Source organism: Anabrus simplex, chromosome 5 (genome assembly GCF_040414725.1).
Source record: "Anabrus simplex isolate iqAnaSimp1 chromosome 5, ASM4041472v1, whole genome shotgun sequence".
Taxonomy (NCBI): Eukaryota; Metazoa; Arthropoda; class Insecta; order Orthoptera; family Tettigoniidae; genus Anabrus; species Anabrus simplex.
This window is the reverse complement of record NC_090269.1, coordinates 376,854,835-376,878,253: the sequence shown is the minus strand read 5'-3', so window position 1 is coordinate 376,878,253 and position 23,419 is coordinate 376,854,835. Positions and strand designations below refer to the sequence as shown.

Below are 23,419 nucleotides of genomic sequence, written 5' to 3'. Positions count from 1 at the left end.
TTAACTACGAGAAGAGGAATGTCCTTCTGAATTCCTTTATAACTAGCCTGAAGCTTGATTTGACCTTTAATGTCAATTTTCCTTTTGTTAAATGTCACGAGCTGCATGTCAGCTGGAGAGCATGCAGGTGAACCTAAGTCATGGTATGTAGCCAGGTTAATAATAGAGACAGGTGATCCAGTGTCTAATTGAAAATCGACAGATCGATCAGAGAATGAGAGAGGAACGATGATCTTGTGAGAATTCCTGGTAGGAAGAATAAGATTGATCTGATCAACTTCCATGTCTTGGCGAGGCTGTATATGCTTCCAGCATGCTGCAGGAGTCTTAGCAGGGCGGAGCGAACTCTGACATACAGTCTGAATGTGTCCAAGTTTATTACATCGTTCACAAGTGGCTTTGAAAAAACGACAGTCACGACGTTCATGATGCTTGAAACAGCCTCGGCAGGAAGGCAGGAGTTTCGAGTTGCTTTTAGAATTGGGCTTCCTTGTAAAATTACGAGAGGGACCCGTGCGAGAATGCTTGGTAGAGAGCGCCTTGTCTGCGCGGGTCACTCACTGTAGCAGAGGCTTTGTGGGCCTGAGGCGAGACTTGAGCAACTTCGTGTGGAGAAGCTATGGCTGCGGCAGTCTTAGTAGTAAGCTCATAAACCGTAGCAATACGCTGGACGTCTTCTAAAGAAGGGTTACTCTTCTTGACAGCGTCAAAACGTATTTTGTCCTCAGGAGTATGTAAAATTACCATGTCCCGAATGAGAGAATCAGTATAGGGTGAACCACAACCGTCCTTGGAGCATATGAACTGGCAGGGTTTAGCTAGACCACGCAATTCAGTGATCCATTCAGTATGTGTCTGATGGGGTTGCTTTCTGCTCTGAAAAAATTTATAGCGAGCAGCCACTATGTGAGGAGCTTTGGCATAGTGTTCAGTGAGACGGGCCAAGAGCTGTGCGAATGGGACCTCAGAGAGGTTTTCTTCTGGACTTAATTTACGTAGTAATTCACACGTAGCATTGCCAACCGAACTAAGAAATAGTGCCCGGCGGCGTTGATCATCTGTGACAGAATGGCAGATGAAATGCTGTTGTAAGCGGGCTAAATAAACTGACCATTCTTCCTTAGCCGGATCAAAAGCAGAGAACGGAGGAATAGCTGATGGCTGTGTAGAGACAGAAATAGCTTGAATAGCCTGAATTAAGGCTGTCTGTTGTTGTTGCATAAACTGTTGTTGTTGCTGCTGTAAGGCCTGGAATACTGTAGCGAGTTGCTCAGCTGTAGCCATTGCGAGATGCGTGCAATAAAGAGCAAGCAAACACGCTGGAGCGTGCCACACAGGTGGAGCGCACGACAGAGAGCTGTGGAATGTCGGCTGACGTTCCGGAGTGTGAAGAAGTGTAATAGCTTCACTTGAGAAAAGCGAACTGCTGTGATAGGTCGTACGGGCGCCAATGTGGAATGATGATAGTTACGTAGTATAATGTCACTGTGCCCATGAGTGGACAATATCCCGCAAGAGTTTGTTGGTCTGTTGCAAATGAGTTGATAACCGAATGGACACAGGCTTGCACTTTGTTTCGACCGAGTGGGCGACACACTGAGCACTGATTGACTTCGTCGCCAATGTATAAGTGTCTGAGGGCACAGAGTTTGCTGTATCTCGGTGTGAATGAGTGGATGACGGGGCCTATAAAGTTCGTGCTGTGTCTCGTCACCACTGAGTGTCGATTGGGGCAGATGAATTGCAAGTTTGTTATCCCGTCGCCCCAGAGTTGGCGACTGGGGCCGATGAAGTGTAGTTTTTTTTGTTTTGTTTTTTTGTTTTTTACCTCGTCGCCACAGAGTTGTGTTGTAAACAAGGTTGGGTTTACAAAAAGCACAACTTCTTTATTTGCTTCACATGTAAAATTACAATATTTACACTAACAAAACTGAAAGTTATCTCGAAGCAAATTGAACTATGAATTTGGAGAAAGAGTCTGTCTTTGTACACTATATACACGTTGGAGTATTCACGTCCACTACTATTTCGGAAAGATAGTCCTTGTGACATGAAAAGTTCTTGATAGTCGAAAACTATCAGAAGTACTGATGTAAATATCTCAGAGTGTCCTTCCTTGTTGAAGTGTCTGAGTTCATTAACGTAAGTTCAATGACTGAAGAGTTCCTACTTAGCGAAACTAAGTCGATAATGGGAGCTGCATTAGCTAGGGTAAGACTGGGCATGGACAGCGGAATAGGCAAGAGGAGCGGTGACCCGAGGTGAGACCTCTTACTGCCAGAAATTCAGTCCACCTGGCTGAAGCACATTTTCAAGAGGAGTAGCCTCCGTGCTCGACGTAGGGTGTATTCTGGAGCTGGACACCGGGGTCAGTGGGCGTCTGGACAGGCTAGGAGCTCCTTTATATAGCACACACGACGTTTCAGGCACGCGCACTGAGGGCTGCGCGTCGAGGCTCGAAGAATAACACACTGGCACGCGTGTAGCTGGCTGGCGGATCGAGAAGAGAGGGACGGACATACAACACCTAGTACATCCTATTGTATATGTTCACAGTTTTCTAACATCAGCATAACCTTTAGTGGTTTTATTTGAAGATCCAACCTGCCTCTGGGTTTGTGGTTTAACACCGAGTATATGCTGTACAGGTTTTACAAAAGAATTAGAATTGGATAAGAACACTATACTACCTAATAGCTTTGAAATCTAGGCCACACTAGGCACTTTGTTTGGTTGGAAAGGATTTAAGCTACACGATTGGATGTAGGCCACTGTAGCCTGATGGCAGAGCAACCAACGCAAAATTGGGAGGTTGTGGTTCAGATCCCACAGGTGTCCTGTTAGCCATTTTTGTTCTGTAGTTATTATCTCTTCAATATGTACTAGATGTACTGAACACGACCTAATAGTTTGAAAGTTTATTTTGATTACCATGTGGTCGTGAAAAATTCATTATTCATTGACTTAGCTCACAACGGGCGACTTGCACATACTCAAAAGTGCGATGGCAGTAGTACCAGACCCGTAGCTTACATCGTTTCGAGGAGAACAAATATGACCTAGGCCACAATAGCTCAATGGTAGAGCAACTGACGCAAAATCTGAAGGTTATAGGTTCAGAAACCACTGGTATCCGGTTGGCCATTTTTATTCTGAACTTAACATCTTTTCCACATGTATTATATGTCCTGGATACAACCTAATAGATTGAAAGTTTATTTCAATTTTCGCATCTTTATCTTTTAACTGTCCATTCCAGCTTGGTCATTGTAACTGCTAATTCCTTCTCTGTTACTTCTTCTATGCCTGTTGCCTGGATACCTTCTCCATGTCTGGTTTCTCACGACTGATTTACAAACTAATATTTACCACAGTTAATTTTCTATGATCTACCTTTTACTTTATGCGGATGATCTGTCCTACTTATATAACAGGGCTTTTCTAGTTGACTGTTCAACTCTCCCCATGCTGGCTTATTCGTGTAGGCACTATACATAGCACATAACCATGTTTGTTTCCTTCTAGTCCCTAGTGCTTCCCATCCAAGTTTTTTCATCATACTTGTCACACTACTTCAAGGATTTAAATTAAGCACGAATCTTGCAGCCTTTCGCTGTATCATCTCAAGTTCCTTAACGACTCCTGTTTGGTACGGATCCCATTTTCCTGTATATTATGCAGCCGTCTGCAAATCAACTTGCACACCTTTGTCTAATGACTCGCCAATATCTTGAAAGAGCGACAACATCTGGCTCTCGCAGGAGAAACCTTTTCTGAAACCATGTTGAGGGCCATTAATCCATGAACTTTCCTCCTGTTGGTCCCTTAGATATATATTAGGTGTTTCATTTGTTTGCATGCAATGGACGTAAGGTAAATTAGTCTATAGCTGTTCATTAGCAGCCTGTTCTTTCCTAAACTCTTCCTGGACCTCCTTTTCCTTCAATCTCCAGACCTTAATCTTTCATTGCTTTTTTCTTGTAGTTTTGTGACCTTGCCTACTTTCAACTTTGCTATCATTGCTCAATCGCCATCTCCCAAATGGTTCCTCAGGCATAGCTTTAACAGCCTTAAGATCTTTCCGATGTCCTTTATCCACTATCCACTAATATGTAATCAATCAATGTTCTCATTCTTCTCTCTCACCATCCATACCTGTAACCTTCTGGCTATTATTCTCCCTGAACCATTTGTTTCCTATTATTAGTTGGTTTCTCTGGCAAAAGTCCATTAACACATCACCATCTTAATTCTTGTTGCCAGATCCATATGACCCCAGAATCTCTTCTCTTCCCACTAGTTCATTCAGATCTCCCATTCTCATTACTTCCTTGTCTTCTATGTATTTATCCATTTCTTCAAAGAGTTGATCTGTGTTCTCTTCTTTATTTTCAGTGTGTAAAACATATACTTGGAACAGATCTCATGTTCCTGCTTCAAACTGTATCCTTGCTATGATCATTCTGTCATTGATCTCCTTCACCTCATCCACATACTGGATTTACTCATGTATTAGACCCCATCAAGTATTACACCCCCCTTGGCTTTTCAAGACGAAGAAAATGAAAAAAAAATATAACTTGCACACAAGACCTCCAACGTAATTCATCAAAGAACAATGATTCTGCTTTGAAGCAGCTACAAGCCTTAAGCAGCTCTGATGACATCACACAAATTTGTGAACAGTTTTCGTCCGTACGACTCACGCAATGAAAACACTCATCAAAGTCATGCGGTACATCTGTGTTTCGTAGTTAAGAAATGTCTGCCTCCATAGCGTAGGCCTACTGCAGCTCTGATGACATCGCACAAATAAGTGAACAGTTTCGTGTCTGACCCGCACACTGCAAGCACGCATCGGTTGTGAATATATGTTTGTGTTTTGTAGTTAAGAATGTCCCCCAGCGTAATGGTTAGCACAATTAGCTAACGTTCTTGGGAGCCTGAGTTCAATTCCCCGTACCATATTTCCAGAAAGTATTGAATAGGTGGTTTTTATTAAATTATCTTTGAAATTCTATGCCTACTGCCAGGGATTTACGAATGGCACGATGGTTGATTTGCGGTAAAAAATGGTACATGCAACTCCCTTCCACTGGGGCCTGTCTAAAAAAGAGCTGCACCACCTCGGTATGAGGAAACGAGTTTACTTTAGTTAAGAAATATTCACGGCGATCATTAGCAAAGCGATCGTTTAATATCTCGTAACTCGGGCCAATATAGAGTTTTTTGGGAGAGAAGCAGGTTTAAAACGTGATAAAAATAATCCAATCACAATTGTTTTACTCGCCAACGTACCTAACAAATAATAATAATATTAATTTTTTTATGTCCGCACTTACTTTCAACGACTTTTGGAGAAGCCAAACAAAGCATACTAGGGTATGCGTTAATAAAAAATGGGAGACAACGAATGTACAAAATTAAACATTATGATAATCAATTGCATTACCGCCACACCTGTAGATATCCATAAAAGCGGCAAACTTTCCTGTTATTTGTTTCTATTCTTTCAGTCTTGGAACTTCTGGCATCATTCGGGCGATACCACACCTAACCTAAACAATGCGGTCTCTCTTATCTCATTTACAACTGTTTAGGTAAATCCTGATGTGATAAATGTAAAGAAATAAGCATGAAATATACTTAAAAATAAGGGTCTGACTTTCAACAGCTGCAGTTATCAAAAGAATGCTTCCAGTCACTATGTATTACATTCATAACATAGGTACCCTAGTTATCAGCTGGTGGTTTGGCACGCTTTCAACAACATGGCTTTATTCAGAAGGAGTGGCTTCTGCTACAAATCTCCGGAAATAATTTAGGAATAGCTTCACACAGTTTAGACTCTACAGTCGGGAACGAAACTATTTTTAAAAGGTTCAAAAAGACGGGACCTCGAATGCTCTCGGTCTCGACTGCAGTTGCAACGCGTGGCTGACGAGGTGGCAGTGAAGATGACGTCACTTGGAATGACAACACACCAGTAGCAGGGAAGTTAGCAGCACAAGACAATTAAAATGAAAGCAATGATCAGGTTTACTGTGTAGTAGACCTACTACTCAACTGACAGAGACAAAAGACTGACCACTGAGTTTTGTACCAATATTGCATAATGTGGTAACATTATGATAATCAATTGCATTACCGCCACACCTGTAGATATCCATAAAAGCGGCAAACTTTCCTGTTATTTGTTTCTATTCTTTCAGTCTTGGAACTTCTGGCATCATTCGGGCGATACCACACCTAACCTAAACAATGCGGTCCCTCTTATCTCACTTACAACTGTTTAGGTAAATCCTGATGTGATAAATGTACAGAAATAAGCATGAAATATACTTAAAAATAAGTACCCTTTTCTATATGGGGTCGAGTATGAAGCGAGACAAATCTTTGTAGCGAGTTTTTAAATCCGGCCCTCCCTGACGTCGAAATCAAAGAAACGAATGATGTGATATGAGTAACTAAAACGGATTATATTTATTTTATATGTAGGCCTAAAAGTATTCACCATTTATTGACTTTAAACGTTTAGAAATACTGCCTTCCAATGAAAATAGCCAGTATAACTCAAATACATTCATAGGTTTTGTTAAAGAACAGTGAAGAATGTTTAAATGTACAAATTATTAGCTCTTTATGGCCTAGCTGCACAAAATTTCAAGTTATCGTATATTGGAACCCCCCCCCCCCCCCTCTTACCATTTTTAGCTATAAAAGTGGTTTAAAAAGGGGCCTAATAGTGAGTAAATATGGTATTCCAGGACATCCTTTCCAATGATCATTCCTAGTCTGTTTACTGCCTGTCATCCACCATAAAACAGCCTGTATCCTTCCTTCAGTCTTGCTTCGCCTTTTCCTTTCCAATTTGTTTCACTAAGACCAAGCAGGGCTATTTCCTTCTACGAGGACCATCCGGAAAGTAGTACCTGTTAGCGCCGCATGAAGCGCTGACGACTCGGGTAGCCGCTGGGCAAGGTCAGACAGCGTCAGTGGCTTGTCTGCCTACTCTGTGCGAGGTTGCGTGATGCTAGCATTGCCTGTCTTGCGTCTGTGATCATTTAAAATATTTAAACAAATTAAGAACCCCACCAGTTGTGAAGTGAGGGCCGTGATTAAATTTCTTAATGCACGAAATGTCTGACCTTGTGATATTCATCACCAATTAACGGAGGTGTATGGAGACAATGTGATGCACGAGTCGTCTGTTCGGCGCTGGTGTCGCAACTTCAACCTGGGGAGGGGGAATACACATGACGAGGAGCGTTCAGGGAGACCGTCTGTCATTACAGACATACTGCTGAGCGCAGTAGACTAATGCGCGAGGAACGATCGGCGCGTAACAATTGATGAACTCTGAACATTTTATTAAAGTGTCTCGAACAATTGTTCATGAAATTGTTAAAGACCATCTGCAATATTCAAAAATCTGTGCAAGGTGGGTCCCTCGCATGCTTACAGAGGAGCACAAAACCAAGCGTATGGCTGCAGCACTGACGTATCTAGGACGTTATTCCAATGAAGGAGACACTTTCCTGACTCACATCATTACTGGGGACGAAACATGGGTTCGTTATGCATCATCTGAGAGTAAATGACAGTCAATGGAGTGGCATCATGCTCATTCACCAACCAAACCAAAAAAATTCAAGACAGTTCTGTCCACCAGGAAACTCATGGCAACCGTTTTCTAGGATCATCGAGGTGTGCTGCTCATTGATTTTATGGCCCATGGAGACACAATTAATGCTAATACGTATTGTGAAACATTAAAGAAATTACGGCGGGCAATACAAAATCGACGGCGAGGTCTATTGTCTACAGGCATCATTCTCCTTCATGACAATGCCAGGCCTCATGCAGCTGCGATAACACAACGTTTGCAGCAATTCAAGTGGGAAAACCTTGACCATCCCCTGTATAGCCCGGACTTGGCCCTTTTGGATTTTCATCTCTTTATGAAGCTTAAAGACTTTCTGGCGGGAAAAAGATTTGAAAGCGATGAAGAACTTAAATGAGGCGTGACTACGTATCTCAATACGCTAGCGGCAAAGGACTATGACGCTGGAATACAAAAACTCGTCCCACGTTATGACAAATGCCTAAATTTGCTTGGAGATTATGTGGAGAAGTAGTGTAAAGTATGCTCTTTCCAATAAAAATGTGTATATTTGTTAATATTTACTCCTGCGTCTTTATTGCGCAAATGGGTACCACTTTCCAGATGGCCTTCGTATTTCATGAATTCTATCAGCTCTTAGATCTTGTCCATCAGGGTTGGAATGATGACTGTCCCGATTCTCACATCTCTCCCAGTACTTGAAGAACTGTGCGTCGCCTGCAGGGGACGCCCTAGCATTTTCTAAGGCCTTACTCTATTTGCACTCATTTTAGAGTACTATTACGATGGGTTTGCCACTCCCAAAGGAATTTTAGAGCTGCTGCCAGCAAGTAATTAGGCCGCTCTTAACAAGGAATGCAGATGCCTTCTGCAGCCCCCCTTAATCTGGGGACAGACACTACTCGATGGGTTCCAGTGTCATTTCCTACACTGGTGGGACCATCACCCCACCTAAGAGAACTCATCCACCCGAAGCAGCTGGTCATCTTAGGGGGTCAAGTTATTTCTCGCCGCTTGACACTGCGCAGAGTCGCTAACTGTACGGTCTACTCTATTACCGTAGCAGACTGAACCGGTCAGACCAGCATTCACCATGTAATATCAAAGTATAATTGAGAAATATTATGAAATCTGGTCTATAACTAAAGATATCAGTATACTAAATGCAAATAACAGATAAGAATTTTTTTTAGACTGTTAATTTACATGATATAGGCCTATACCAGAAACCCACATCCACCATAAGTGGCAAATATTACAACAAATTTCTCAGAATTCTACACGCAGGTTAGAGAAAAGTTATCTTTAGTATCACTACTGTAAATTGTCATTATTCATAAATTTAAAAACAAAAAATTTAACTTACAATATTTCTTTGGGATGAAAGTCCATGACAGAATTGTTTAGGTAAAATCGTTTGAAATAATGAAAAGCTGTGCCTATTACAGTGCGAGGCATTGCTGGCTGGAAGCGTCGGCAAAAGTCCAGCAGGGTAAGTTCATTCTGACGCAAAAACAACCTTTCCTCAGCAGCACTCAAGAAATAAGCCTGGCGCTGTTCTTCCTGAAACAAAGAAATTAGCTTCACTAGCTGAGAACTACAGGTAGCACAACAAAATATCTCAAAGAATCAGAAAATTGCATTAGAAATATCTTTAAGTATAAAGTTCTTGTATTACACCATGAAAGAAAGAGCAAGATGAAAGGTGTCAGTGAAACCAGCAAATTCATCAGGATGAATAAAGGAAGGATTGCTTTATTACTCGCAAAACTTTTAGTGATACTTGGTTTTACGGGGTGAGGAGTAAGGAGGAAGCTATCCCAGTTCCAGTAATACTGCCAACTGAATGGAAATGAAATCGGAATTGAATCGATAGTATGATAAATCGATAGGAATTTTCCAAACCTTTATTATCTTAAGCCAACAACTGTGTCACACACACACATTATATAACATTTCTCAATGTGAATCTTGTTCCTAGCATGAAGTCTATATTTTGGCTTTGCTATGTAAACAACAACAGTACTAGTACGTAAAGTGTACTCCAGATGTCCCATGGCGATTCATAGTTTGTGTGTCAAAGGTTGCCAATACGAATCTCGAAGACAAACGACGTCTACCGATTCAGCACTAGGGAGCCAAAGTATCGCTAAAAGTTTTGAGAGTAATACAAACTCCAAATTAGTCACCTCAGTCAACCAAGGTACATGAGAATTATTATTCTCACCATTGGCCATTGCACAAGCCCTCAAATGTCATCATAGATAAGTAGTAGTAATTGTGTAGCAATTTTAAAGCCTTCTTCTGGTATATTCTTGTTCCGTAGGAGTTGTTATCTCTGTAGTAGGAAACATATGTTATATCCTCCAGTCAGTTCTCATATCTAATCTTGAATTCGTTTTTTTTTAAGTCCAGTACTTGAAATTCTCCAAAATTCAGTATTCTTATTTCCTATTGATTTTGTTCATCTGTCCTCTCCCTCTCCTCCTGCCATCACAATTACCTTGCTTTTCTCCACACTGATAGTCATTCATGTTGTTCTAACTTCTCATTTATTTCATTAAGCTGCTCTTGGGCTCCACTCTCATCCCCTAATATTAGATTTTCACCAACAAATAGTATTGTGTTCATTCTTGCATCCTCAGGAGTTCCTTATCCTTCCCTTCATGAAATCATACATCACAATCATAATTTTCTAAAATGAAATTAAATAAACCAAGATGACCTGTGCCGTTTCGCAGCATTCATTTTAAATAGGTCAAATAACTCTTCTTGATATACCTGTGTAGTGATATTGTTTTGCCCATCATTTTCAATGGTTTTATGAACATTTAATAAGAAGCTCATTATGGTATGCTGCAGTTCGTAGTCATAATTCATCCATTTTGATATCATGTCATCTGTTTGGTAAAAATCTATATGCTTTTTTATCCCCCAGTTCTTGATCTAAAGCTTGGTATAGTTATCAAATGGTAGAGAAGGGTCCACCTATTCAATACCATTAGCTTAATATAATGTCCTATATAACTGCTACTAGATTCGACCCCACATACATTGGGTCATCTTCAGCCATGATCCAATTGGAAAACATATGCTCACATACAACCAATAATAAAGAAAACAATCTGGTATGTCTCAATTTAAAATCCAAGTCTAAAACATCCAAAATTGAAATTGAAAATTGAAATTCATAACTTACGACTTGGCATAGTGTCTTAGAAGGCAATGGTATTTTCAAACGCAGTTCTTCTATATAACACAGTTGTCCTGTGAGCTGATAGGTTAGTTTCGAAGGAGCTTTTCTTGCCAGGCAGAGAACTTTAAGATACATGGCCTGCACTCTTTCTAGTGTAGCTAGGTTATCCTTCGATAGGTGTTCCCAGATAATGTCTATGCCATATGTCATGATGGGGTCTGTTTGTACATAAACCTTTTTTCTCTTAGCAGCATGTAAGTTATTAGGAATGCTCTGCCATCTGTTGAATATATTTGAAAGCTGGGAAAGGTTAGAGAATCAAAGAGTATCTAGCAGGGAATTGTATTCTTCCGTGATCAGAGGAAGCGTATACTCTCTGGCTTGATAGGTAGTAATCAAACATTACTAAGGATGAAAATCACAAATAGGGCCTAATCAAATATTTAGTCGCTTAGCAACCTGCTAGGTACAGAATGTAGTGTGGGTTAGGGTAAGCCTTTGCCTGCAATTAATGAAGTGATCATTTAATGATTTCATTTTATGATTACTCAGAGTTGGCTGAAGTTAGAGACCTAAGAATGTCTCATGATTCACCGGCAGGTAATTCAGGAGAGAATAAAAGAAGAACGAAGCAAATCGGTCCAGTAGAACGGACAGATGGATATGCCAAAGCTGTTCTTAGAAACTCTTAATACATAGATAGGTGGCCTTGCACATTTAACGGCTTCAATAATTTGTAGATCATAATTTTTCAGCACTGATATAGAGTACAAATATTTTTAAACATCTACATAAAAGATTTATCATAATTATTCTGCTATATGATCAACTTTGTCAATTACAACTGTGTATTGTTTAATTACAATAAAAGTATTCTATTCTGGAATGACCTAGGATGCATGGACTCAAGTAAAAGTTTCCTTTGCTTCAATAACACATCTTATCTAACCTTTCATTTTTATTCATACTCATCATCATCATCATCATCATCATCATCATTTCCCTTTATCCAACTGTAGCCGGGTAGGGGCAAGTATGGTTCCTCTCCACTTTCTTCGGCCTTTCCACCACTCCTCCTCCAACACTGTGTCCCAGTCCAGGTTTCTTTCTATAATGCTGCGTTGGATGGTATCCTTCCATCTCAATCGTGGTCGTCCACGGCCTCTCCTTCCTTGGATTTGCATTTCCATTTCCATCACTATTCATACTATGGACCATAATTATCAGGTCCATAACAAGCCTCTTAAAATCAAGTGCTGCTGACCAATATCTACAACTGCCAGTACATTATGAGGTGATGCATGGTTAGTGCAACAAATAATCTTGGCTGTTATTCTTGGTTTTCTAGACAGGGATTGCCATTTTGCTGTCAGATAGCTCCTCAATTTTAATCACATTGGCTGAGTGGACTTGAACCAACCCTCAGGTCCAGGTAAAAATCCCTGACCTGGCATGGAATCAAACCTGGGGCCTCAAAGTATTACAGAAGCTTGTCTCTCCCATCAATAAACAGATCGTCCAGGAGAGATTTCATATCACAACATTCAACTGCTTTACATAATATTTCAAACTGCATATTTCACATGTAAAACAAACCCCAGGGCACTAAAGCCCTGATGGGCCTTGGCCTGCCAAAGAACCACTATTCAACCGTAAGGGCAGCACATTATAAGGTGATGCATGGTCTGTCAGTAGACTACATCACAAGCCAATGACCCCTTTTAACACCACAAAGGTTTGGCTATAGCCCTTATAGTTAAAATGAAAGGTAATCCACATTTAATATTGGTAGGCAAAATACTGGTAACTTCTCTCAAACAGGATAGTTCTCAAAAATAAAATAAATAAAAAATTAACAAAAAGGGCCATCTATGCAATCTTAGTTGGTCTTTATACCAAATTCTACCACATCCCTTTACCTCAGACTATTTTAGTGGTGATGAGCATATTTATTAGGCACACGTTTCGATCAAAACTGTTATTAAACAGGCCTAAGTAACACACAGACAGTACCTGATAATACGGATTAAGATTGAAGTTTATAAAATCGAGAACAAGGATACTGTACAAGAAGTTAATTCTAACACACTGAAATAATTCATCCTGCTGAATTTACTACCGGTACTGTGGTCAATATGACATGTATTTTATGACAGGTTGTGATTTTTTAGATTAATAAACAATATCAAAAGGATTTAGCCTTTGAACAAAGTTGATACTCAAAATTGAAGAAAACTGCAGCATTCTGAAGACCTAGATTGTAATATTATACCATGTCCCTCAACTAATTTCGGTTTAAAGTGATATAATATAATTAATAATTGTTTTTACGACCCACTAACTACTTCTGAAGATTTTCGGAAACACTGAGGTGCCGGAATTTTGTCCCGCAGTTCTTTTACGTGCCCACATGAGTTAACTTGTGCCCTTATGAAACTCTTATTTTAACATGTTTGGTTTCCTAGATCATGTTACATACCGGGCTGACACCAGCTTAGCAGGTTCGATTGGTATTTGAATGTGTTCAAATACGTCAGCCTCTTGTCGGTAGATTTACAAGTAAGATTTCATTAATTTCTACTTCTTTATAATGTTAGAAACATCTTGTGACAAGGTTTCAATGTTTGCCCTTATGTGATCTAAACTTAAAAGAGCGAATAATTTCGAAGATATAAAATCCACGTGAGACTGAAGAAAGTTAGGTTATGCTAACGTAAACACGACTCACCGTCATTCCAGCTCCATGAGTTTCAATGAAATTCTTGTTCGCCATCTGTCTGAACCGATATAAATCGGATTCATCCCTAAAGGTCCAAAATTTCTTTTGCGTACTTTGAGTAAACATGCCAATATCGCATCCAAACGTCACTGCTCGCACTATGAAGCAAATTCAAATTGACATCAATGCGAAACAAGTCATTGCCAAATGTTCACCAATGGTGTGGACTCTGCCCAGTGTCACCAACCAATATCATATTAACACAGGTTTAACCTGAATCTTGGAGAATAATGGTTCAATTAGAAATATCATGTTGTGAATACTTTTGTGAGTGGCGTAATGAAATATTATTTTTGTAAATAATTCAAATTAAGGAAGATGAATATGTTATTAAGTTGGTAGTGTCCGAATGAATCAGAGAGTATTCTTTACTCCTTGAAATAATCAAGACCGACTACAAATCCTTTCTCCTTGATAGTTCCTTATTAGGCGTGCAGATTGCGCTCACATTAGTGAACGCAAGGTACTGCCATCTTTCCGTAAGACACTAGAATTACTTTTGTTATTTCATCGCTGCGCTACGTCTATGAGCGGGCGATGGTTATTTATGCAGGCATGCCATCTGCCTTCAACTCCCTTCAGTCACTAGGCTTTTAAGGCGACCCGACTCTTCAGTAAGAAATCCTGGTCTCCAGTCACTCTATAAAAGCAGAATATGATGCCACGATGACGATGTCTAAATTTCAAATCACTCGAACATTTACTGGGACAGATGTTTCTGTTATGGTACCGTACGTATGGTTCACAGCTAAAGAGCACAGAATTTGCCGATTTCTAAGTGTACCTCCTCTATAGGCCTATTCAATTAATGTTTCTAAAATATTTCTTCGAATCTTCCCATCCCCCCCACAAGGAACCTGTTCAGCATAGCAGATGAGCGAGGTACTGATCCTCTTCTCCAATTGTATCACCCGACCCAATGTCTCACGCTCCAGGACACTTGAGCGGTAAGGTGGGATCCCTCGCTGAATCCGAGGGAAAAACCAACCCTGGAGGGTGAACAGATTACCTAGTGTACCTAGAGAGAATTGGGATTCGAGTCATGAGATTGACCAACATTTACTTCATTCTATTTAGGATCATACAAGCCAAGAAATATAAGAAGTACATCATTTAACCCCTAATACCGTCGAGGTCGGAAGAGAAAAAGAGTTGGCAAAGGCTTTTTGTAAATCGTGTTATACTGTTATAAAAGTAAAAAAGTTACTGGATTGTGAGCGGACTGCAAAAAGAGTAAATGGTCGTGATTACTGTTTTAAGAGGAAGTGCAACTGAGCAACCATTCTCAGTTGTGAGTTGGACAGTAGGCCATGGTTTGGTAATAAATGGGGTGAAAAGACAGGTTGTGAGTTTCACCAAGAGGAAACGAGCAGGTGGCTGTGCGATTGCATTAGGGAGATAATGGCTTCGAACCCCACTGCCGGCGTCCTGAATATGGTATTCCGTAGTTTCCCATTTTCACACCAGGCAAATGCTGGGGCTGTACCTTAATCAAGGCCACGTTCGCTTCCTTTCCACTCGTAGAACTGTCCTGTTCCATCGTTGCCATAAGACATATCTGCGTCGGTGCGACGTAAAAAAAATCTCGGTGGTGGAAGTATCTCATGGGGATTACTTAAATAACTAGGTGTTAATATAAGGAAAGATCTTAATTGTAAATAAAGATAGCACATTTCTTCATAGCCTATGTCTATGCAAGTATTTAGGGGTTGTAGAAATGATGTAGGCTAAAGGAGACGGCATGTAATTGGTAAGACAACAATTGGAGTACCTTTCCAGGTTATGGGACCCTCACCAAGATTACTTGCTTCGTGAACTGGAAAAAAATCCAAGGAAAAGCAGCACGTTTTGTTCTGTGTGATTGCCGACAAAAGATTAGTGTTACAAAAATGTTTTAAACTTAGGGCTGGGAAGATTTGGGAGAAAGGAGATAAGCTGCTCGACTAAACGGTGTGTTCCGAGACGTACGTGGAGAGTTGGCGTGGAATGACATTTAGTAGACGAATTAGTTCAAGTGTTTTTTTTTTTTAAGTAGGAAAGTTGGAGTCCGATTCTATGGTGTAGTGGTTAGTATGATTAGCCGCCATCCCCGGATGCCCGGGTTCAATTCCCGGCTATGCCACGAAATTTGAACAGTGATACGAGTGCTGGAACAGGGTCCACTCAGCCTCGGGAGGTCAATTGAGTAGAGGGTGTTGGATTCCCACCTCAGCCATCCTGGAAGTGGTTTTCCGTGGTTTCCCACTTTTCATACAGGCAAATGCCGGGATGGTAGCTAATTTAAGACCACAGCCACTTTCTTCCCTCTTCCTTGTCTATCCCTTCTGATCTTCTCATCCCCAACAAGATCCTTGTTCAACATAGCAGGTGAGGCCGCCTGGGCGAGGTACTGGTCCTCCACCTCAGTTTTATCCTCCAAACCAAAGTCTCACGGTCCAGGGCACTGCCTTTGAGGAGGTAGATGTTCAACTGATTAAGAAAGAAAGAAGAAGGAATGTTGGAATTGTAGAAGACTAATTGGGGGAAATATTCACTTATATGAAGAGGAATTAGGGATTGGAATTACCAAGACAGATATTGGATACATTTCCAGCTTTAAACGATTGATAGGGGATCTACAACCTTGACAGCAGCAGTAAATACGGATTAGTATTGATTGCCTGACTGATTGATTTAGCATTTGTGGACGTCATAGCCGAGCTTCTGGCCAAGGCAACGGCGGTTCATATCCCAGACAGCGCGTATCTGATGTTTTCTTTTTCTTCTTTTTTTACTAGTTGCTTTACGTCGCACCGACACAGATGTATATCTGACGTTTAAAATGAAAAAAAGTCATGTCTGAGTTGTTCGAATTCAGCGTAAAACTGGAGGTTCCATGGCGATGATCACTAAAACTACAAACTTACTTTGCTTTTATTTAACATTTGTGTTACTTTAAGAGCCAATACTCGTGTTTTGTTCCTAAGGACAAGGTTTCAATGTACTTTATACTGCAGGAAAGAGGGGAAAAATCGCTTTGGGCGAAAAAATTGATTTCGCTTACCATACTTTGCTGTTGGTTTTGGAGCTCCAATTTCAAACCTCCCGGTTCGACCCCATCTCTTCAGAGATATTTTAAAATTTTCGAGTTTTCTAAGGGTCTCGGAGGCATCGGCCTCTCTGGCAAGTATTATAATTTTTAGTGTGCCTGGAAGTCCCTATTATGAACTTTATATTTTTGAAAACACATTTACAAAATACATAAACATGTTCATCACGTGTTCCCATTTCCCACACCTACTGCGGTTGCATGCGAGATCTCTGCCCGTGAAATTCGCAATGACTGCTTGACAAGATTCTACCCGCATTTAGCCTACAACTCGTCGAATTTCCTTATTTAACTTGCAGATGTTTCGGGGTTTATTGACATAGACAACCACAAAGAAAAAAGTCGCAAGGGGTTAAGTCACATGACCTTGGTGGCCATTGTTTTCCATCATTACGCGAGATGAGGCGATGAGGAAACCGTTCATGGAGCAAATCACTTGTTTCCCGGGAAGTGTGATAGATGTCACCATCCTACTGAAAACAAAAAACTTGAACGTCCGTTCCATTGAAATGAAACCACAACAAATATCTTATCACCGCACGGTATCGGTTTCCATTTACTGTAAGTACTTGCCCTGCCTCATCTTCGACAATATAAGGGCCAATGATGCCCCCCCCCACAAAAAGCCACTCGCTGTGAATGCATTTCGCTTTCGTGAACCGTGACCCACAAATACGGCAATTCTGTTTATTTACAAATACGTTTAAGTGGAAATGCGCATCGTCACTGAAGATGATGATCCTCGCAAAGTCGTCGTCCCCCTGTCGTATTCTCAGAAACCAGTCAATAAACTTTCGCCACTTCTCGTGATCGGCCACTTTCAGTGGTAATGGGGATCATGCTGGAGAGTTCGCTGTACTGAAGAATATCATGTGCCCAATTCCTGGGAACGGCGAAGAACCGACTTCATTAGACTAGCAGCCACACTGGCACGAATCACCTCAATGTCTTGCTCATATCTGGAAGAACTAATTTTCTACAAATCTGCATAGTACATTAATAATGGAAAACACACAGAAACAGAACATACCAGAATATCACATGAAACTGTTTCTTACATGAAATTTCGAAAACCGAGTGAGTTGGCCGTGCGGTTAGGGTCGCGCAGCTGTGAGCTTGCATCCGGGAGATAGTGGGTTCGAACCCCACTGTCGGCAGCCCTGAAGATGGTTTTCCGTGATTTCCCATTTTCACAGTAGGCAAATGCTGGGGCTGTACCTTAAATAAGGCCACGGCCGCTTCCTTCACACTCCTAGGCCTTTCCTGTCCCACCGTCGCGATAAAACCTAAGGTAAATCCGGGACAGATGCCGCTCCGGTAGAGATGCCGCATACACTGTATTTAAAGGTTCCCATCGTTACAGCTAGATGGCAATATGTGTGGTTTTTCAGTTTCTAAGGAAGAACTACTGTCTGCAAGTGTGACGAAATTTGCTCGTATATTACGCCAATTATAGCCGATATCTTGAGGCGAGTACATGTTTCCTCCTGACAAAGTTTTTCCGTGTGTTTATTTATTGTATATTAAGTTGGTTTCAAATGCTTCAATGAGACGGTTTTAGTACAATAGAAGTCAGAAGCATAACTGTAGTTGACAGTAAGCTAATTTTGGGCCATAATAGCCTTGAGGCACGACAACAGAAGGGTGCGGCGTCTCTACCTGATAGTTGGGAGAGTTGCCGCACAACAATCCGGCTGAGATGCCTCATTGCTATCAGATTCTACAAGCGATCTGGAAACATTCAATATTATTCAGAGTGTACCGGTATTTTATTCGAATATTTTATCGTCTCACGATTCTTAATATACATGATCTATTTTTATTGCTTTCATTGGTAACATTATTATATTATATAAAATTATATTATTTTCAGAAAAATAAAAATTTGCTACATGCCTGCTCAGTATAAAAGTAAGGGCACTGTTAAAAGACCTCAATGGACAGAGGAAAATTTAAGAGGTGCTGTTAAAAGACTGAAAGCAAAGTAAAGTAAAGCCCCGGGTTCGATTCCCGGCCAGGTCAGGGATTTTTCTCTCGACTTGAGGGCTGGTTCGAGGTCAATTCAACCTACGTGATTAGAATTGAGGAGCTACCTGACAGTGAGATGGCGGCCCCGGTCTGATCAGGGAGGCAAAATGATACTATAGAATTCCGGAATGAACACTGAAACTTAGACTGCAGTCAGGAAATCTGGAAAAAGGCTCTCTGGGTCCAGCAGGTATATCTACTTCAATAATCACCGAACTCAAAATTATATTAAAAAAGCTGACTGTATCCAGTGTTTGAGTTACAACCAGTAGCTGCATGAATCTTGCTCTACATATAACGACTGTTGCAGCAAAATTGCTAGAGAACAAAGTTTTAAGAAACAATCTGTAAAAAGTTGTAAGAGGCTAGACATCAGTTTTAGATTCAAGAATCCTACCTTAGACATGTTTGCAAATTACTGTGTCCGGACAGAATTATATTCATTATGATTTTGATGTTTCCTTTATATAACACGCCGGCCCAGTGGTGTAGGGGTAGCGTGCCTGCATCTCGCCCGGAGGCCGCGGGTTCGATTCCCGGCCACGTCAGGGATTTTTCTCTCGACCTGAGGGTTCGAGGTCAACTCAGCCTACATGATTAGAATTGAGGAGCTATCTGACGGTGAAATGGCGGCCCCGGTCTCGAAAGGCCAGAATAACGGCCGGGAGGATGCGTCGTGCTGACCACATGACACCTCGTAATCTGCAGGCCTTCGGGCTGAGCAGCGGTCGCTGGGCAGGCCAGAGCCCTTTCAAGGGCGTTAATTGCCGTGGGGTTTTATATAACACAGTGAAGAATCCATTGCACATGCACATTCATAGTAAATCGAAATTAAAATATGATTAATTTTATGTTGTACATTATCAGATAGATACTTATACCATTGAATAATTATATTATATGGATATAATTGCCTTGCAGTACGTTCTAATGTTCGGTTATATTAAAGTTGAAGAAACTGGCTTAAATTTGATTTTCTAATTAATTATTTTACTTGCGGCATCTCTCCCGAGCAAAGTCGGCATCTATACCGGGTTCCAGGGAGAGACGCCGCTGATGCAACAATTCCTTTGTTCTCTCTTTTCTCCCATTTACTTTCAATTACCAATATTTTGTTTATCTCTGATCAAATGTACATGTTTTCAAATTAAGCTCGATGAATTTGCAACAATTTTTAAAATAAATATATCGATATATAACAAAAGACATAAAAAGTGCGGCAAATCTACCGGAATGACCTTACCTTTGTGAGTGCGACGTAAAGCAAATAGAAAAACTTAAGGCCACGGCCTTTACCTCTCCCCATCGTCGTATTGAATCCAGAATGCGCTGATGTTTCCCTGCGACGTGGAAATGAAGCGTTCGCGGATCCTTGTACTTAAAACATATTTTCTCCTTCTATGTGTGAGGAATGTGCTCTAAAATTTTGCCGTACCTTTTCGTTACCCCGTGTATACCGTTGCGCACTATACTGAGGAGCTATTTCTGCTCAATACTACTCCGCACAAACTTTGGGGCTATCGATGACCGTTTTGACAGCGTAATCCAAGCAAGCGCGTAGATGGCCGTTTATTTCTTTGACTTCCTTCAACAACTTAGTGCCTACTCGGCTTCCCATTGCCACATATTAGGTTTTCATTAATCTATCAGTCAATACTGGTCTGCATTTAGCGCAGTCACCTAGGTGGCGGATTCCCTATCTGTTGTTTCGTAGCCTTTTCTTAAAATATTGCAAAGAAATTGGAAATTTATTGAACATCTCCCTTGGTAAGTTATTCCAATCCCTAACTCCCATTCTTATAAACGAATATTTGCCCCATTTGTCCCCTTGAATTCCAACTTTATCTTCATATTGTGATCTTTCCTGCTTTTAAGGACACCATTCAAACTTATTCGTCTATTGATGTCATTCCACGCCATCTCTCCAATGACAGCTCGGAACAAACTGCTTAGTCGAGCAGGTCGTGTCCTTTCTCCCAAGTCTTCACAGCCCAAACTTTACAACATTTTTGTAACGCTACTCTTTTGTCGGAAATCACACAGAAAAAATCAAGCTGCTTTCCTTTGGATTTTTTTTCCAGTTCTTGTAACAAGTAATGGTGGTGAGGGTCCCATACACTGGAACCATACTCTAGTTGGGGTCTTACCAGAGACTTATATGCCCTCTCCTTTACATCCTTACTACAACCCCTAAATACCCTCATAACCATGTGCAGAGATCTGTACCCTTTATTTAAAATCATATTTATGCGATCACCCCAATGAAGATCTTTCCTTATATTAACACCTAGGTACTTACAATGTTCCTCAAAAGGAGCTTTCACCCCATCAACGCAGTAATTAAAATTGAGATGACTTTTCCAATTTGTGAAACTCATAACCTGACTTTTAACCTCGTTTATCATCATACTGTCTCTGTCTTATCCTTGGCTTTGACAATATGAAAGTGACTGAGGTATGAGCGATACTAGTAATGCCATTCCTTCTGCAGCCAGTCCCTGCTATGAATGGTGTGAAAATGTTGCTCATAGTGAGCCGTATCCTACCGGCCCATAATAATAATTGGAATATTATTTGACCAAATATGTGAAATATTATTCATAAAAGTTACAGTCTAACATGTTAAAGCATCGTACCCTAAGATAGTTGATACCGGATGTTGAGCAAGACAGTGGTTCGCTGGATGTTGCTTCATATTTCCGTATGACCGTGAGAAAATATAGCGTACCCAAGCGTTGGCAAGGATCGACACGTGTATTAGATGCTGACCAAGCAAGATATTTCAGCCAATGGGAACTTAAGGATTTGGCAAACCTGGAGGCTACACCGCGCCAAATATTAATTCCAGGATGACCAACCTGCTCTGTGGATAAAGTCAGTTTTTGTAAGAGATCGGTTTTCCACAGTTTCTGAAGTCAAATATATTTGGAAATGTATTATAAAAATTGGTGGAAGAGATTTGCTAGTGTTTGAACTGTGTTTTGTAAATATATTACAATAAGTATTATGTCATCATACATGACGAACTCTCTGATTGGTGGTTGGTTCAGACACCCGGGAACCCCAGCATTATTGGCGTCACCGAAGCCTCCTCAGTAACCCTAGCTCTGGAGAGCGTCATTCGGTAGTCAAAATTTGAGCAGTACGGATGTACCAACTCTGTATCTCCGTGGTAAAGATTTGCACAGTGCGGATGTATTAACTCTGTGGCTGGTGATCGTGATTAACGTGGTATCATTCCTGTAACAGTAACTGAGTTTCATTGATACTTTAAATTGTGCAGTCGCAATAATTTACTGTGCTTGAGTAAATGAAATAGTATAATTTTGGCAGAGTTTACTTTCAATTGATAAAGACGGTGTTCAGTGACCGCTGAGTAACAAGTGTAGTGGAAACGTGCTATTGTTTCACTATTTCGCGACGGGCGCGTATTCGCGTGGAACTTCCGTACCGAATCGTGGGCTGCTTTATAAACTGTATTTTTACCCTTTAAGTGAAGTGTGTTATATATGTGAATCAGTGTGTTAGCTGATCTGGTAAAAGAAAGGGTATTGCGGCTCGCAGCATTAAGCAGCGAAGAGATTATCAATAATAGTCTTCTGTGTTCCAGTGAATTATTTTCCAGCAAGATGATGGATACGCCTGTAGAGGAAGGAAGTGCATTCCCACATGTTAATGCTGTGATTAACATGGAGTAGACCCATAAAGCAGTGGGGATGTAAGCTGCTATCCTGGTTTCCCGAGAGTCATGTAAAGTAAGACGCATGTATTATTTACGGCATGATATGTAAGTTATGTTAAGGTACTAGGGCAGTGTAGATAGAATTTTAATTTTCATTCAAAGTAAGCCTGACGGCATGTGTTTGTTTAATTTTGTTACTATGATAGATTCGGATACGAGAATAATGCATGTTTATTTTATTTTCATTTTGCTTTATGAGTAGATGTTTGGGAAAATGAGGGATTGATAGGATCAGTTATTGTTGTAAATATAGTACTTAGTGTAGGATATTCCGAGTTTTCCTTAAATATATGCTAGAAGGGCTAGATCGACAGGTTCATTTTTATATTACGTCAAACACGTATCAATTCATTTTATTTCGGTTATTCAGAGAGACAGGTATAGCTATTTTGCATGATGCATGGTTTTACAGAAGCTGCCAGAAGGATCTGCAGAACGTCGTTGTTAAATTAAGATCTTTGAAGTTAAGTTGGATTCTGTTTGCCTGATGGTCTGCCAAGGACTCGAACTGCGTCTCATTATGTGGAAAGGCCAGTGGGATTCATGAGGAATAATGAGATAATAATTGCATGCTGAATTATAATGTATTGGTGCAGGCTGATGGTATGCCTGACAAGATAAAGAGTATTGTGCAGATGTGTGTGCCTGCCTAGTGTCTTCTGAGTGTATATTGTGATCAGAATGGACAGTGTTAATTCCAGACTATTGAGTCTGATGTTGTTAAATGGCCCAAGCATGCCAAGAAGGAATAAATATACGTGAGTTTCCGTGTAGCCGATGATGGGCGTTATCTCATGGCAAGCTGATTCCTGGCCTGTGTTATCGATATGTGTGAAAGAGACAGTATTTCCTTGTGGCGGCCTCGGGAGACAAAATCCAATCTTTAGCATAGTGGAGTTCAACATTTCTTTACAGCTCGTAATCTACCCGGAAGTACATGACGGATGACCGCGCTGTTGAGC

At 40.7% G+C, this 23,419-nt stretch overlaps 1 protein-coding gene across 1 annotated transcript in view; it reads right to left on the bottom strand.

Moving 5' to 3' along the window:
• The window catches only part of CycH (cyclin H), a 52,836-nt gene extending 39,083 nt beyond the window's left edge, over positions 1–13,753 (bottom strand). Inside the window, exons 1-2 of the mRNA XM_067148662.2 lie at positions 13,549–13,753; positions 8,991–9,187 (exon numbers count right to left, since the gene is read on the bottom strand). Coding sequence (XP_067004763.2) covers positions 8,991–9,187; positions 13,549–13,665 — 314 coding nt within the window. The 5' untranslated portion in view covers positions 13,666–13,753. The remainder of the gene's footprint in view (positions 1–8,990; positions 9,188–13,548) is intronic.
• Between the last annotated feature and the right edge of the window lie 9,666 nt (positions 13,754–23,419).